Genomic DNA, 18,848 nt, shown 5'->3' on the forward strand with positions numbered 1-18,848 from the left:
TAAAAGTCCATCAGAAATTAATAATATTCCAGTCAGAAAAACCAGCAGGGTTAATTTAGCCTCTCAGATCCAGAAATATTAACAGTTCTCTCATTTCTACTCAAATTGAAAAGTTCAGTTGTAAAGTCACAAATGACAAAGGACCCTGTGAGATACCAAGAGCATCACAGTGATTCCTGTAAAGTTCATACTGAAAACACAGCAAACATTTGTCAAGGTCTTTGACTTACACAGGCTTGTAGTTTGACTTACAAAAAAAAGCAGCTACCAGCGGTCAGGAACGCCCAGTATGGCTGTGCTTAACACCAGGAGGAGCCAGGTGAATTTTCACTCCCTACCATACAGCTGGGGATTGGAATCTGAGCCCCCCTGCTCCTGCCAGAAAAACTACTGATGAAAGTAAAGAAAGTAAAGTAGGGATGTTTGGTCATTCAGTAGCTTGGATAGTCCTGACCTTTCTTTTCCGTGTGCTACTTGGCTTACTGCATCAAGGCTTATTTCCTTCTGTCAAAATCTCAGCGTCTTGCCTTTTTTAACCCTCTTACCACACTTCTCTGCCTTCTCTCTTCCTTTTAAGCAGTAGTGCCTTCTTCACATTTGCTCTTCCTAGATCTTGCTGGCACTTCTCACTTTACCTCTTACTTTTCCTCCTCCCTTGACACACATTTCATGCTGTTGCCTGTGGGTCATTTCTCTCTCATTGTATTGTTCATTCTTTGTACACTATAGCCCTTTTTCCAATGGCCTGTCTCCACAACTTTAACGTTTACATCTCAATCTAAATGAAAAGTAAAGCATGTGTTAGCATTATTTCCCTTCCCAAGACAATAAAATAGGACTGAAGCTGGTTTCTTAACATAAAACCAATGCAATTATGTTCCCTGAAGTCTTCATGCACCAGGTGAAGCTATCCTCCTTTCCCAAATGTGTCATGAACAAATTAGTTAGAAGTACAAAAGGACTGGCTGTAACCAAATACTAACGTACACTTAATGGACTGCAGATTTTGCAGGATGTTTAAAGTTTCCCCTCTGATCTCTCTGAACTTTGGCCTTCATTTGTTTATACAGAGAGAGGCCAATAGGTCATACCACTAAAATCAGCAAATTGTTTACACATATGGCAAGCATGGAGCAGTAATGTAGTCATGGCTACAACCATACACAGCACATTAAAGCAATTGCTTTAGTTACAAAGATACAGTGAGATGCTGAGGAGACCTTCCCGTGCAGTGAAACTCAGTATGAACTAAGAAATTAATTGGCATTTCTTCAGAAGCCCATGCACACATTCTAGTCCAGTCTAAGCCAAGCCACTCACTGTAACAGTGCTTGTTTCATAAAAAGTGGCAGCCTTTGACATCAACAGCGTCAAATTTTACAAATTTTTAAGTGCAAGTGCTAATTCAGCACTGTGACAGTTAATACTGCAAAGAATATAAAAGTTTACAAAGCAAGGCTGGAAGAGAAGCTGCCACTGAAAGTACGCGACCTCCAAGCATGCTGCTGGGCAGCGTTTGTTTGAACACCTGATTCCGATATGGTGCCCGTGGCTGCATGATGCATTTCACCAGGGGCAACTTACTGGGGAGAAGTTCTTTGTTCAGTGAAAATACATTATTTTCATAATACTTATTCTAGCTTTAAAACTAAAATTTGCTATTTAAAAAAAAAAATCATTAAGTGCTTAAAAAACCTAATTCCTAAGCCTTTAAAAATTCTTTTAACCTTTATAGAGAAAGATCTTTTAAAAAGCCTCTCCAAACAGCGTATTTTACATAATACAAATTACTTGGAAACAAGGCATTTTCAGAAGCATAAATTGTTTCAATTTTGAAAGTGTGAACGGGGTACTAATACAACCCCACACTCTGTTTTGTTTTGATGGACAGAGGAATGTATTTTTCAGAGCAGTTACAGGCTCTCTGCTTAAGAAAATGCCAAAAAATAAAAGGTGAACACTACAAGAATTGAGGAAAAGCACCAGGATCTAAAAGAAACTAATCACTTTGTCTTAGTTAAATATACTGTAGCTGTCAAGCTTGCTGAAACCACAGAGAAGAGGAAGCAATATTATATTATAAATAATATTATTAATAAATATTATTGAACATTTATAGTTACTTTTTATTGAAAGCAGAAGCAAGTCTTCTTTAAATTTCATGTCCAAACAATACATGCAGACATGAATTCCCATTTGCAATGGAGATGCAGCATGCTGTAGAAATAAAAATGTCTGTTGTGAGAAAATGCAACTGTGAATGTCAAACAAAAATTATCTTTTTTTTATGTTACCTACTTCCTTGCTCAAAATACATTTTGATTTCATACAAATCACTTTTCTGGAATAAGATAATTTGCTTGGCCAGCCAGTGATAAGAAATTGGCAGAGACAGAGCTAATAAGTAATCTATTCTAAAAAACAAACAAACAAACAAACAAAAAAAACAAAAAAAACCCACCACAAAACCAAACCAACAACAACAAAAAAAAACCAAACCAAAAACAGCACACACAAAAAACCAGCACACACACAAAAAAAACCCCACACCACCAAAAAACAGCCCAAAGATATGCCAGGTCTGGAAGTTCATTACTTTCAGGAAGAAATGTTCATATAAGGCAGGGAGATACTCTTATATCGTTATTCATCATACGAGTTTGACACATCTATGAAATCTGTGTTTTGTTAGGCATGTCCACGGAAAATACAGGTATAGCTTCGATTTACTGATCTGAGGTAACACTGGACACCTGCCTCACTCAATTACTGCCTGCTAAGTCCACTCTGAACAAGCAGTACCAAAAATATTTTATCCAATGCTCCTAGTGCATAATCTTCCCATTGCTCTTAGGACCAACGCTGAAGATGTGCAACTTCAAACCAGTCATGCAGAATCCTGGCCAATGCGCATAAGGCTATACAAAATGCTCGGTTTGTTTCAAATTACGAACGAAATCCTCTTAGTATTGTCATCATTTTATCTTCTGTATTTCACCACCAACTAACATTTAAAAATAATGTTTAAACAACTGAAAGAATCCTCGTAGTTCTTGTACATGAAGTTCAGTTGTGTCAATAACTTCTAACATAACATCTCAGCTGCCTCAACCCTGAGTTTCAGCGCTGAAGACTGAAATGCCCCATCTCACACTGGTAGTGTTGGAGGTTTTTCCAGCAAAAATCAGGTTTGATAACAGGCCTGAAGACAGATCTGATCATCAGTCCCACCCCAAAAGTTTAAAGTGAAAGACTAAAGTTATTTAAATTCTCTGTATATGCACGAATCAAACAAGACGACGGGGAGCTTTGATCCAGTCCTGTCCTTGCTAGCAGGACTTTTCATTTATTATCTTCAAAGGGCAACACAAAACTGAACCTGAGAACACAGGGACTGTCATGCTCCATCAGGTTTCCCTGCCGGCTATCCCAGGGAAACTACAAAATACACCAGCTCACAGACACAGAGGACTGGGGAGAAGAGATTCAAGGAAAAAATGGTGGCAGAAAAGGAACACAAAAGGATGACTTGCAGCAGAACTTACCACCTTTTACCAGAGTGAAACACTATCTGGGAGAAAGTGGGACACAGCACAGTTGAAGGCTGCCGAACTCAGAATTACAGCCGCAAAAAGCAAATCCCATTCTACCACTTGCCAGCTTCTGAGTGTTTGACTTCACAGCCTCAGCATTATTTTAACAGTGTTACTGCTGGGGCAGCTTTCCTCTTGTTGACGCAGGGAGGTAGACAGCGCCGTCACTACTTTCAGTGGAACTATCTGCAGAACACAGCAACATTTCTGGATGTGCTTGTTTTCAGGCACATTGCCTGTAGATTTACCATGAAAACATGGGTTTTACTATAATCTGAAGACTGGTCGATACATATAAATTGCCACTCACCACAATATACTCCAGGAAGATCAGGGTCTTCTCATGTTTACCTTTTTAAAGTGGAATTTGCTCTGAGCCCAAATTAGAAATTAGGTTGCTATCTGCCTCTCCTAATATAGAAGCTACACTGTCTTTAAGGGAACAAAAAGAGGCCATCTGCAGAAAGAGCTTGTGATTAGAGAGGGAAGAAACTTCTATGGCTAGAGAGACAAATAAAGTAGTATCTTAAGGAGAAATATAACTTATGAGGAAACTTGTATGAAATCATAGTCAAAATGGACAAAGAACACGTTTTTGGCAATAAAGTAAATATATCACTGGATAATGTATTGCAGAAGCATCATTATTTGCACTGAAGCTTGGATTTACGCTGTACAATGCCCAACAGCAATACAGATAGAGCAAATCAAAAAATAAATACCCTTTACAAATTTCCACTTCTAATACAAACCTGTGAGAATTAGTTCACATTGCAGAGCAATTCCGGCATCGTAGCTCGAGCAAATTCATAAAAGGATTAAGCAAGGCTACCAAATTTCTTATCGCTATTTTAGAGTAATAAATACAATATTCAAAGCGTAACTTTAGATTACAACACTCACTTCAATTTTGAGAACGGAGGTGTAGTCAAGGTTCTTATTTCTTAAAAACAAGACACATGGGAAATCAGTGGAAACATGATCAGAGCACACTAACATGTTTTTTCCTTGAAACAGTCAGATTTGGTCCATGGCACCTTTATGAACCAGAGCAGGAAGAAAAAGCACAGGTATGTCAGGATGCAAATAGACCATAATACAGCTGTGGACTACTGACGCTCGTTCTTAGCCTTAGGAGCTACTGAACTTAAAATAAAGTATGCCAGCACCTTCTTATGTTTTAGGTCAATGATAACTGGATTCCCTGCTAAATAAACAAACTAGACTAGATTGTAAGGGAAAAAATCCTGTTATCTGTAAAGTTAATGAGTGCCTTACATTGCCTGAGGAGTCTCTATCACTGGAGGTCTTAATAGGTCAAAGTTGTATAAAACAAGACAAGGCTAATCTTACAAGCATACGAGCTTGAGAAGCTCTTTCTAGCTACATACTTTCATAAGCAACTATTTGCTACCAACCTGAGGTAATCAGATGATTCTCTGCATTATTACAATTAATTTATACAAACAAAAAATATAAATACTCAATATTCACCCAAAAAGACCATTACAAAGACCATTCACCATTACAGCTAAAGTCACACTCTTAAATCTGAAACTTCCTTCCTCTGGAAGAGAGACACTGCACCTGATGTCTACTGTTATCAGTTACAAAAACTGATTAATTTATTATTAAGAAGAGTGTGGTAACATAAAAGAAGGGAAACTCAGGAAAAGAAACTGGGGAAGAGAGGAAAGAAGAGGGAGGATTGAAAAAACCAAGAGTATCTTGGAGAGAGATGTAATGCAGAGACCACCAGGAAGGGGCAGGAGGTGGCTGGGGCAAAAAGCCAATAAACCGAGTGGCATATTCTAGTGACAATACAGTGGTTTCAATCTGCTGAAAAAAGGCTAAGAATTAATTAGAAAGTGTCAACAAATTAGGATTAAAGGACAAGAAATGCACTTAAAGCAGGCAAGGGGTACACGTGGAGGAAGACAAAAGAACCCTAGCAATGACCTGATTCCTGAAGTAGGAACTGAAAGTGCGGTTTCCTGTTAAATTATCTCAAAAGCTAAAGATTGCTTCTTCACAGCATTAGCTGCTTAATTACTACCGCTTCATCCTCTGATTGCATGTCTGTAGGGAAAATTCTTCCTAAGGTATAGCAATACTGGATTTTCAGACTACATTATTTCCATTGCAACCTCCAGAGTAATGTATAATATAAATATCATATAAAACAAACAGGTTTAGATAAACAAAAACAAAAATCCATTTAAAAATTTTAATTGAAAACCATTTTGGGGAAAACCCAGAGAGTCTGATGAGAGATCATATATTTCTCCTGGCAGTTAACAATTCTGCCATTTTGACTTAGATGTCTTTATGGTAAAAAGTCCTCCAAGGGGAAGAGTCTGTATTTATAATTTGCATTTGTGGTATGTTAGAGACAGACCAATGCGAATTAAAATAAACTGAGAACAGTAGGAAAGAAGCGCTTAGCTCCAAACTTGTTATTTTAGCTTAGAAACATCATCCTTATTTCACGATGTTAGATACATGCAACCTAAGGTCTGAAAGTGACTCAAGGGTTGTGGTCTTCTGCAAGGCTAAGAGCAAAAGTTTCACACAGACCCCACATCCCAAAACTTCTGTAGCTGTAACAGCAAACAGAGGGGGTGCGCCCTGAGCCCCCTCCTCCCTCCTTCCCTACACCTGCGATGCGGAACAACCCCACGGCTTCTTCCCAGTGGGCTGCAGGGGCACAGGCAGCCTCAGCACCAGCAGCCAAACCTCGGAGAGGCAGGAGCCAAAGGGATCACCCTTCTCCCAGGCAACGCAGGGGCAGAGAGGGAGCGCAGGATCCAGAAACACGAACTACTGTTTCTGGGCCCGTGCGCAGGAGCGGATACGGCTCCCTGAACTGAGCCAGTGTTCTCCAAACATCCTCAGTTTTGTTTGCACCAGCTCACTGCAGGCATAGCGAACAGGCTGCTGGCACGTAAAAACAGGACCCCACAATTTCTGTTTGGATGCTTTAATTTGGATTGCTTTAATCCACCTATTCATTCATTGTAGGTAAGCGCGAAGCACATACTTTGCATAATACTTCCGTTTCATTTGGGGATGTAAATAGTTACAGAGGGTAAAAATAGACTATATGCTGCAGGGCAGTGGTCAGTAACAGCTGACAGAGAGCCTAGGGACCCTTGTCGATAAGTACCAACTACTACAAGAAGGTTAAAATAGGAACTGGTATACGCAAATGTTTTCCATAAATTACATTTGTAAGTAAAGTCATCTTCTCTTGTGGGACAAATGCTTCCAGCTCCTTGAACTTGACGATTAGATTTATTCTCAAAATTGTGTAAGGGCTATGCAAGGTTTAGCACAAGAACTGCAATGGGCTATCAATATCAAGCTCAAGAATCATTCTTTCACACCTAAATGGCAAAAAGAACCATAAATACCATGCAAAAGGAAACAAACAGTCTGCTATAGAATATTTCAAAGTAGTTGCGCTATTATATAAGGGAAATTGAAAGTTACTATTTTGAAATCAACATTCCTAATTTTAGGAGGAGGAGATTCAGGCATAAAAAAAATCAGCCAACATCCCAAATGTCTCATAAATTTAATTCTTGGATCTAAGAAAACATCAGTTCAAGACAAGATGGCTAAATTCTGAATGAAAGAGAATAAGGAAGCTAATGGGATACTATTGTTTATCTTAAAAAGTCTTACAGTCTATTTTCAACCAAAACAGGAGTTACTCTTTTTGGAACTTAAAAAGGCAAAAGAAATTCTAAGAGTAAAACATGGCTGTGCTGGACATCAGACATTACCGAAAAGTTGGTTGGGCAGCATTACCCTAAAATCTTGCCAAACTTACTCACCTGTAAGAAACAGCTTCAGGAGTTATAACCAGAAACATACAAATTGGCAGTAATGGGGTATGATTTTTTAATCTTCAGTTATTGTAGTCTACTCAACATGTCATAATACAGAATTCAGAGTTCTTTCCTTTCACATGCAATTTCAAGACTCTTAGAGCTCATTTAAACACTGACTTGTCCTTCCTTCATGCAAATGCACAACAGTCAAGAGTTTAGGCAAGAGTTTTGCGAGTTGTAGCCTTCTTCAAAGTTGTCACGATCACATGGAGACAGTGTCTCTAATTAGGACGCATCCCACAACATATGCTTCACTCCAAGAGAGCAGCTGTAGCAGACAGCACTGCACTTTCAACAAGAGTGCATGTTACAGGATGAAGAAATTTGAAAGTGCTACCAGCAGGCATTTTTAGAAATGGCCAGAAGGCCAGTGCTGATGCACACCTGTGCAGATGTTTCTTCATGACACTAGCGAGAGCATGCTGTGCTGATGTACGCACGTGGGACAGCTCCCAAGACCAGCAGAGCCCCACAAACCCTCCTGTCAGCACTTAGCATTTCATTCCAGATATCACACATGGATGGCTGGAAAAATCTTTCTGCAGCCTCCTTCTGCCTTGTCCCCACCTAGGAAGATACTAAATTCTAAATTTTGTACCTATGAGTTGCATTATCAAATTCTATGTCTGTGGATCACCTATTATTATGTACAGAATACAGACCATCTGCTTGCTCTTCCACACCGATTCAGAACAGGGCAGAGCCGGACCTGTAATGCACGCTTATAAAAAGTGTTTTCACTTCTGGAAGTCAAAATACTGACTATTCTGTCAGGTATTTTTAAGGATCAAAATAAATCACTGTGTTAAACTCACCTACTCAATGACCAAGTTTTCCACCACAGCACTGTTATATTGTCCTCCCAACACTTTGTTTAAACACACAAGTACTAATGTATCAGTCATGATCCGCAATGTACATATATACAAAAGTGTTTCACTGTTTCTCTGTTCCCCTCTATAAATAGTCTTCAGGACTCCTCATCAGACAACAGATATAAATAGACTAGCTTTTTTTATAAACATGCACGTACCCTGATGAAAAAAGCATCTGAAAAATAACATACACTGCATTTATGTTATTTGGGTTAATTACTGCAATAGGCAATGAGTCAGAAGCCTGATGTAAAATTCTGTAAAACTCAGGCACTGGGCAAACATCAGTGTGGTAAATACTGATAGCATTTGATCAAGGAAGTTTGTCCTGGGAACTCAATGTGCTTATGATGAGCACTCTCCATCCTGTCCCCCTGCCTTCCCTCCCAAACCCTGACAAATATTTCCAACTCTGAGTCTCTCAAATATGAGTGAAAAACTGCCTTGTGAAAGTCACAGCACATCATCATGTGATGCTCAAAGTAGCTTCTGAAAGCAGAATACTCTGGGTATCAGATGCAGCTGGAAGAACTACGACTGATTTTAACTGCAGCATTATTCTAGGAGCAATATCCAGAGTCCAGAGGGCACACAGGTTCTTGATCTTTGACCTGCAGCCTTATCCTTCTATGATTCTGCCATCTATGCAGTAATTAACATACTTCAAAGTCTGCATCGTCTCTATACCACTACAACATGTGTTTAAGTTCATTGCAGCTGCACAAGCCTATCATTTGATCCTTTCACTCTTCCATTCCTGCAAGCCTTTCACTCTTTGCCAGGCAACTGAAATACATAGGCCTTTAAAGCATTCAGAGGTCTTCTATTTAAACAGCAAGTATTGAAAACACTAGAAATCCCTGCAGTCGAGGTCTCCATTTGCTCTGTAAGACACCACATAAACAACCATTGCAAGCTGTGGTATGCATTCTGAGCAGCAACAATCAATCACTCAATAGCAAGTTACAAGTCACTGTTTGACAGCACAGTTTCAAGAACACCTAAGTTACTATTGCCAGATCTACTAAAAGCTGCAATCAGCAGTATGAGCTACTTCCAGGGAAGGGGCAGGGGGGAAGAGAATTTGTAAGGTTAAAAAGCAAGCAAACAACAACAAAAAAACCCCCAACACACATATGTATGTTCAAACGTATTTAAATTTGTGAACACATGAGCATCTCACTGTTCTTCAAGATTTACTCCGATTTTCACAAGAACATACAATTATAAAAACCTGTAATATTAAAGTGCTGTGAGAGCGAACACAAAGAGTGCCACGACCAAACCTGCACTGCTACACAAGGGCTGGCTGGATAGAAACACTTTTAGCAAAGAAGAGAAGGTGTTTGCTTTAGAGCACCAGCTAAACAAGCTACTTTGGTTTCTTGAATGCTGTTTTTGTTGCAGGACAGTAATGGATCAGTGAACGTGATAACAAATTATGCGATTCCAGGATGTCAAACTGCTCCACAGCAAAGTGGCTTTACACTTCCTCTTCGTATGATCAGATCAACACTCAGGCCCACGTAAAAGTTTAGTTTACAAGTTTACTTTTAGCTATGGGTTCACGCTTAAAAAAAACCAATTACTACTTTGACTTTCTCAGGGATAGTTTAGGAAGCTATCCTGCCTCTTCCAGCAAAATTATCCCACGAGAAACCGGATGGGAATTTTTCTCTCTGCCATCTCACAGACCACAGCTATCTCTCTCTACTTAGCCCCTTTTATTTTATAATTTCTACCAAACTCATTCACATCCTCCTTCTGTGTTTTCATCTTTCTAGAGCTCCCTTGAGCAGCCCTGTGAAGGCTACAAAAGGAATGCAGAACAATTCCTTGTGTGGACATGGTGGACCAAGCCAAGCTGTACTTTGCTTAGTTTGGCAGATATTCCCTGTATTATAAAAACTGCTTTTGCACACAATTATTCAGTTTGCAAAAGTATCTCCCCCCACACACCCTCAAAAAAAAAAAAGAAAAAGAGGAAAAAAAAGCTGTTAGCACACCACTCTGCAATGTCTGAGTAATTGCAAAATACTTACGATCCTCCAATATTCCCCTGTATGAAAGCACTCAGGAAGCTGCCATTTAGCATCTGGCTGTAACAACCTGCAGGGCTTCTGTGGATAAAGATTCTTTTCCCCAGTGCTTATTACAGATGTTTATGAAAAGGTAATCTTAAACAGGGTCAAATTATTTAATTATGTTTCTACTTTGTATGTCAGATGTAAGGCTAATGAGCAGAGAATTAATTTTTGACAGAAAAAAATTAGACCACCCCATCCTAATTGAAAAGAATAGCAAACTCCTTCAGAAACTGCTAACTGAAAGGCAGGTGTTGTACACCTGCTATTATTCTCTTTTTACAAGACCAAGTTCCACTCATAAAGCCCCCAAACCATGAAAATTTTGTTCAGTCATCTACTTTTGTTAAATTTTGTTATTTATATTCATGGTTCCTCCTATGGCTCAGATAATAGTCTTAAACAAGAACAAAGTACCACTTACTACCTTATTCAGCCTTCCATTCCCCAATTCAGAGCAGCCGATAAGCTGACTGTGAATAAATGGGTGAGACCGAACATACGCTGTGCTGTGTATGGACCTGGCAGAGTACACGTCTTCCTGAGCAGTGAGAAGAACTGGACAAGACCCAGTTCCGCAACTCATCTTCTGGTGGGCTACTACTTCAAGGTCACAGCAGCAACATGCTGCTCCTTACTATGTAACCATTATAATTTGATACTACCCCTTTAGATCAAAAATAGCTAATGCTTATCCAAAAACCCATTTTTCTGGAGAACAACATACCCGGAGCGAGCACTTTCTGAAATGAACTAAGGAACAGAGGTCTCTTTCAGAAGAACTGCTGAAAGTAGTATTTGACCTGAGCTCCCAGATTCTTGGGGATCCACAGCTGCTTCTGAGGGTCCTGGAAAGGCAAACATGCAAAGAAAGCCTACTGGCCTGAATTCAAGTATGTTTATGCACATCATGTAAGAGTTCCCACTACTACAGGAAATTTTTACAGGATTCACAAATCCTATTTGAAAACCACAGATTTAAAACATAACCTCCAGTAAACAAGAGTTTTACTGTTAAATATACCCAGGAAGTTTCTCAAGATCTTTTTTCTCAGTCTGTTCACTTCCTTTGGACACAGATTTCTTGCCACTCTGCTTGCCAAAAGGGAAAATATTTTGATACAATCCATACAATCATTACAAGACACAACTGATAGATATTAGTTGTGGGCAGTAACTATGGGATGCCATCTGCTCACAGTGGACAGACCCCTAGCCCGCAGCACACACTGTTCACAACAAAAGGATAAAGAAAAAAAATGCTACATGAGAAAAGTTGAAATACAGTGTAATGAAGAAATATGGTAACACTTACGGTCAAGTCCATTGATGTATCTCATTGTAATTTCACAGTGCCCCCAAACTGCACTGACTATGGGGTAAAGTTTTTTCCCTTTTAGTCCCCTGAAGGCCACTCCAAGATACTGTCCATCTACCATGAAGCTAAGCGTCCCTTCATCCATGTCCAAAACCACCAGTAAGGAGTCTGGGAGTACAAAAGACTCATCCGGTTCCAAAAAGACAGGATACGTGACCCCAGGCTGGTTTTTACAATTGTGGTAGAGTTTGTTGCGTCCCAGATCCCAGCCCCACGATTCACTATTGCTACCAACCAATGACGTGTATCCCACCGAGTGCAGCGGGGCTTCGGCCGTGGAGACGCCCACCACAGCATGAGTTCCCCGTTGCCTCGTGGGCCAGTGGATTTGCCAGACATGCAGGCCTCTTGTGTAGCCGACTTTGCCCCGGATGCAATCTGTGCTTTGGGCAACTGGGTGTCTATGAAAAGTCAGTTTATCATCTTCCTTTACAAATATATTTAAGGAGCGATCTTCATTGTTCCAAGCATGTTTGTACTGGACCTCCAGCCTGGCAGGGGGCATATCCAACAGCATGTCCAGTCGCGCCGGCTTGCAAAAATCCGGGCCTCTCAGCTCTCGTTTAACAGGTCTATAAGGGGGCTCCCTCACATCCACAGACTTTATGCTCCCTGAGATTTTCTGGCCCATTGCTTGGCTGCAGATTTACAAAGGAGAAAGAAAAGTTGACTTTGGCCCAACGTTACCTCATGAAAGCACTTTTACACTGAGCCAGTGACCTGACAAGCTGACTGGATTTACTTCTCCTGTTTGGAGCTTTTTAGCAGCAATGTTTTCAGAGAAAAAATGCTCCTGAAAGAAAGCAGAAAGTTTCCAGTTAGTTTAAGAAAGCCAACAGAAAACCCACAGCATCTTTTTAAAGAACTTCTCATCCCTAGCACTTATTTTAAACAGCAAAGCTGACAATTCACTGCTTTTTCGTCAGTATCCTACAGCGCTGACCAGCCTGCCAGCAGGATACTCTGAGCCCACCAGCATACAGAGTGCAGACAGTCATTTCCTCCAATTCATAATAGGATGCAGACAATCCCCACCTTCTGCCCTTCCACCCATTTTGTCTGGCCAAGTTCACAGCAGTCCTGAAGAAGGCGTACGCTATTCCCCAGCAACAGCGATAAAGTTTATGTTCAGTGGTAGCTTCACTTTCACTTGGGCTTTTGTTTCAGAGTCTTAGAAATACGCACTATGTCAGAATCTCCTTTTATTTCTAGCTGTTCTCTTCCCTGGGCCCTGGTGACACAGGGCTTCGCCTTCTGTGTCGTTATTAAAACAAATGCAGCTAACAGCAAATGGCTGCAAATTTTAAATGTTTACTTTTAACATACCCTCTCCTTAAATAAAAGAAAAAACAAAAATTCATCAAGCTTTAGTTTTTTTATAAAGAAGCTAAAAAAAAACAAACCAAAAAACAAACAACCCAAAAAAAGAGACAGGTAACGAGGGAAGAGGAGGCATGGAAGCACAAATGAAGAATGGCAGTTTCAGTCCTTTGGCAGACTTTTCTATGTGGGCAGCTACTACAGCCAGGTGTTTCTTCATGCTACTGCACAGCAGGCTAATCTATGTTTTCTATATTGCAGTATTAGGCTGATGTGAAGGAGTGGAACACAGTAAAACACATTAAGGGGAATACATGATTTTGAAACGTATTCTTTCTGTGCTTCCATAGACAAACATGGTAACGTAGCTGGAAGTGGTCAAAAGCAGCCAGGAAAGATTCTTTGCAGCCTGGATAAGTTCGATTCATTCACCTTTTAGAGTTTAGGTAGAGTGCAAAGTGAAGCCAAGAACCTCTAAAAGTACTAAAGGAATAAAAAGGAAGACAAAGTCCTATAAACTCAAGCAGATGATTGACATGGAATCAAATAAAGTATCTGCACCAGCAGACATACTTCTGTCTTCCAGCAAAATAAGTGCCAAGTCCAGGAATGCTCAAATATAGCTGAGGAGACCCAGTCTGTTGATTTACTGACAGAGTAATGAAGTGTTTCAAGAAGAAGCAAAAATCACCAGACTCTCAAAAGGCTGTAGAGCCTAGGTGACAGCTCGTGTTCATAAAGCACCAGGGGCATAGATGTCTTGCAAAAAACGTCTTGCAAGACTTTACTTTCTAAGTCACAAGTCCATGCTCTTCTTTTTAAAGAACTTCTACCCCAGATATACTGTCCCATTGCAAAGATCATTTCTGGAAGAAGACATCCACTCATAATGAAAGGAAATAAAAAGAGAAGTCTAGGAAAACAACACCTGTAAAATTTACCACCCAACCATGTTTTAGAAGTGAATGAAGTCCTTATATTATTTACAATGGCCAATACCATGTAAAGTGTTTTCTGCATGTATTAAATCAGAAATGAAACAACACCTGTGTTATGTGAAAGCTTTCTTTCCAAAAAAAAAAGAAGTAAAAAGTTGATTTTCAAATCTATGTGGCAGTTAAGTTACTGTATAAAAATATTATTTTCTGGTGGCTGGTCCCACATGGGTATATGTGCACACCTGAGCATAAAACCACCACCTCTTTGCACCAAATTTTAATCTTTAAAATCAAAATTAAACATAAGCCCCCAAGCCCCTCATATCACACTTACAGGAGCATTCAGAATGATTCACAAGAGCTTCTTCTCACCGAAGCAGTACCACAACTTGAAAGTTACCCCACGTGAAATCAGCTTGAATGATCCCCCTTACTTCTTTTCAAACCACGTAAAAAGAATCTGAAAGTTTTAACAGTAATTACGTTTAACGTGATGCTTGCCATTTCCACTATTGCAGAAGTGCTCATAGGTTGTTTCAAAGGTACAATGGCAAATTTTGCCCACCAAAGCAAGTTCAATACTTGATTCCACGCTAATAATCCCGGGGGAAATGAAATACTGACACTACTGTACACACAGAGAAGCAACATGGAGTAAGTGTCATCAGGTAAGTAAGCTTTCCTAGGAAGACACATGCTCAGGGACTGGGTAATTCCTTTTTTAAAAGGTGCTTGAGTATTTGAGCTTGAAAGAAGGATATGAAAGGGAAAATGTCAGATGTTCAAAGGGAACCCCAGCGATTTCTGTATGAGATTTAGCTCTACATGCCTTTGAAAATTTCCTCTTTAAAGCACAAGACAATTGCCACGTTCTTGTGAGGGTGCTGAGGGGAGACAGACGGGGAAGTCCGTAGCGCATCCTCCTCTATCACTTCCCGATCACATGAGAAACTAAACTTGGCACAGGTTTACCTGGCAAATCACCAAGAGATTATAAACACCGAAGTGACTCACTTGGCAAGTCACAGACAAACATTCTTCCTAATGTGCCCCAAACTGTAACATGAATAGGCTGCTAATAGATAGATCGGTAATTCAGAGGAGTAAAATGCATCATTGCAAGTACCTTGATACACACACAACTGTGCCTTTACTCTGGGATGTGCTTAGTAAGTACTTCAGTTTGAAACTGCCTTACAATATTAGGCCTTTCTTCATATATGGACATTACCACATAATTTAATTATATAATGTAACGTTTTGCCACATAGCTTTGTATGGACACAGGACTGAACTGAATAATGTAAAAATCTTACAGTTACTAATGCATTCAAGATGCAGCAGTTCCTAAGCAGTGGTACAGCTCAAAAGCTACCTTTCATCAAATACTTCCTCCCACCCACTATAACATATTCCACTCTCTTGCATTCTAGTTCTGTGTAGCTGGTAGTTGTTCTCAGCTTCTGTTAGAAGGCCAACTATAGCCACACTAATCTCATTCAAGTATCAGTGGACTTAAACAAGTAAATGCCAAAAAAAAAAAAGTCAACATTTAATCATTTGTACCAGTACAGCAATAAAGGTGTAACCCCATGCTGGCTGCGATCTAACAGCTCTAATTGCTGGTGTTTAGTAGTAGCTGACATGAAAACTTCATATGAGGCAGCAGTGAGGGGTTGCAATTCATGCCTCCTGCTCACAACCCATGCAACATTAATGTGAGCTCTACAGGGAGCAACTCATGCAGAAAGTCCTCTTGGCAGCTCACAATGGTCCTGCTGGTTGCTTGCAGGAGCAACCTGTCTCAAAGCCAAGACCATCTATTCCCTTTTCTTGTCTGCATCCTGTCTATTTACACCAAGCAGATGGCAGAGACCCATACCGAGGCGAGGAACGGCAGCAGAGGTACCACCTTGTCCTTCACCCTGCCAGAAGGTGCTGTTGGAGGACCACAGCTTACCAGGACCCAGCCTGTCTCTACTGACAAACATCCCCTCCCTACTTCCACAGGTGATAGCATACTTCCAACTCAGAAGCCTCGGAAACGCCACACTCACACCATTACTGTTAGGATCTCCAGGCAGCTTCTCCCCATGGAGCAACTATCACACACCAGCAGTTGTTGGGAAAGCCGAGCACAATGCTCAACAAGGGGAAGTGGAGTGACTATCAATTCATCTGGCAAAGGTACTCCAAACTGGCTTCCTGTCTGTCAGACTGGATGGTTACACCACATAGGATTAGTAAAAGTTGTGGGTCGACCTGAAAGGACAGAAGAGTATTCCTTTCAGATTGTATACTATTCTATCAATTTACAGAAATATTTGGTTGTAAAACCTTCTCACCATCTCCTTAATTAATAAAAAACTGCCAAAGCACAGCACTGTCATTCAAGTCCTGTGACTTTTTATAATCTTACACTGCTTAGAGAAACTTAGATTTCCTTGCCTGCATCTTCTCACTAGACACATAAATATTCTGAAATGAAAAGAACATGCATTTTCACTGTATAGTTTTGCTTTGAATTTTTTCCCAAACTTTGCTCTTCCAGTAATTTCAAACTACTACAGAAGTTAGGAAATAAGAAAACATTTCCATCTGACTTATATGTATGACCTCTCCATTATACCGGTTTAGTGACTACAACTGAAACACTAAATTTCATCAGTTATCACTGTGATAAAAGCTATTTTGTGGAAAAGAAAGTAGGGTTTTCATGGGAAGAGAAGAACCCACGTTAGTATACTCCTGTGGCAACTTGAAATCTCTGGTTGAGAAGACTGTTAGTTTTTGTAACCTAAATTATTTCTGTGTCTCAGTTTCACATTCATGCCATGCTTTGTCAGGATACAATGATTAGATTAAACATACTGTACAAGAACAAGCCAACTCCAAACAGGAAAAGTGTCAACATTGCTTAGCAGTGTCCTCATGCAGACTGCCAAAATATTTAGGGAAAATATTCACAACAAAAACACAAGTTATACTTACCAGGGAAAGGGTTGCTGGGACATCACTTTGCTGTAATTAAATAGGGTGTATTTTTTAACAATTCAGTATGTTGGCATCAGTAGACCATAACTGCTGATAAAAGAAACATGCTTTCTGCAAAGTCAGCTTTCAGCATTCATAGTTATATTTCCCTCTGGATTATCATGAACTAGACGTGCAGAAAGCTTGAAAAACATGCATGAGAAATCACACCACAAACACAATTCAAAACTACAGTAAGAACATGCTAAGGCTTAGGTTAATTCTGCTAAACTGACACTTACCAAAAAAGTGAGAAGCTTCTTACCAAAAAAGTGAGTCCCAATTAACGATACTCACCGGGTGAAACTGTCTATCAGAAAAAGCAGGGAAGGTAATCCCTCTATCTACCAGTATTTCAAACTTCTACACAGCAGTTCCCACTCTTTTTGCTATTGACCCTCGTTGGGTTTTTTCTTTCCTGCAGCCAGACCGCACTGCCACCTCCTCTGCCGACCTGGGCTTTGTCACCAGCAAGCAAGGACTCCTGAACGCTAAGAGAGTTGCAACAGGACGCTCTGAACCAAGGCCTCTTCATCATGGGCACCAAAATTGTTCGTTCCCCAGATGCCTGAACAGAACCGATACCCTAAATGGTTTTGAGTACTCTGATTCTAACCCTGGTCCTAACATCTCTACAGGAGGAATAGGAAGAAAAAAAAACCACCAGCTCTGCTGTGCTGGGCAAGTTGATGAAGAAGAGTTTATAAGTTCAAGAACAAGGACTTTTATCTCCACCCAGACAATGTAAAGGCATGAGGCCCAGTGTCTATCAACTATGTTCCCTGTGTGCAAACAGCTACATAACCATGACAACACTGTTTTGAGGGTGACAATGAATTAAGCACATTTTTGGCACCCTAAAAAGATTGGTCAGCTTGGATTCAATGATAGATCCTGGTATCCAACATTGTTGATTTATTGCCCATTTTGAACAATGTTGGCTTTCTTTGTCAAACTGGGAATATACAGTAACAATGCAACCAGCCAAAAATGCTTGGATACTCTAAACTATCCTGTGCTACAGATAAAATTTTATGCTGCATACACACTTAGCAAATGACATTTAACACGTGGGATGAACAATGCAGCAGTAAGTCATGACTTCTTCAATTCCGGAAAGGAATGCAAATCCTGAAAATCCCAAGGACATTCCTCCATAAAGGGTAACTTCTTTTGCAATGTTACAAAAATGTAATTGTTTCAAAATTCAAGATAAGCTTGTTATTAAAATAGACTGTGCATTTAGCCGCTTGGAATTAGAATAATCTGAAATACCACACCATCTGTACCACCAGAGTTAGAAGCAGTTTAGTCATATGATGAAGAATTCAGAAAGAATCTTGAGTAGCTAAGAAGACAGCAGAATGTATATTTTTCAATACTTCCATCCACTGTACTTTGGAACTGAGCTGATTTGAGGTTTTGGGTTGGTTTTATGCCTTCCATCTCTCTGCATGTGTTTCTGGAATTTGCCCCTCTGGTACTGGAAGTTGGTTTTAAATGCAAACATTTATATTCTGAAGAAACCTGACAGATGACAAAACCCACTTCTATTCTGTAAACAGGTTTTTTGCATAATGACTTCTCGGAATACACCAATGTAATTTGAAAAACAAATATAGTAACATAATACCATAAAAATTACTTTTTTTACTGTGCAAGTACTTTTTAAAACAGCAACATTCCAGTTCTAAAGTTACTGAAAGGAAACATTTACTTTGTTTCAGAGTA

The 18,848-nt window shown here is 39.9% G+C and overlaps 1 protein-coding gene across 5 annotated transcripts in view; it reads right to left on the bottom strand.

Moving 5' to 3' along the window:
- SPSB4 (splA/ryanodine receptor domain and SOCS box containing 4) overlaps positions 1 to 18,848 on the bottom strand; it is a 181,773-nt gene that overhangs the window by 57,868 nt on the left and 105,057 nt on the right. Inside the window, exons 2-3 of one of the 5 annotated variants that reach the window (XM_072867944.1) lie at positions 12,569 to 12,619; positions 11,764 to 12,464 (exon numbers count right to left, since the gene is read on the bottom strand). In XM_072867944.1, the coding sequence (XP_072724045.1) occupies positions 11,764 to 12,457 (694 nt within the window). In that variant the 5' untranslated portion in view covers positions 12,458 to 12,464; positions 12,569 to 12,619. Of the gene's footprint in view, positions 1 to 11,175; positions 11,297 to 11,763; positions 12,620 to 18,848 lie in introns of all 5 variants that reach the window. The other 4 variants (XM_072867943.1, XM_072867940.1, XM_072867942.1 and 1 more) reach the window with 4 other exon arrangements.

This window comes from Ciconia boyciana, chromosome 7 (assembly GCF_034638445.1).
Source record: "Ciconia boyciana chromosome 7, ASM3463844v1, whole genome shotgun sequence".
NCBI classification, from domain to species: domain Eukaryota; kingdom Metazoa; phylum Chordata; class Aves; order Ciconiiformes; family Ciconiidae; genus Ciconia; species Ciconia boyciana.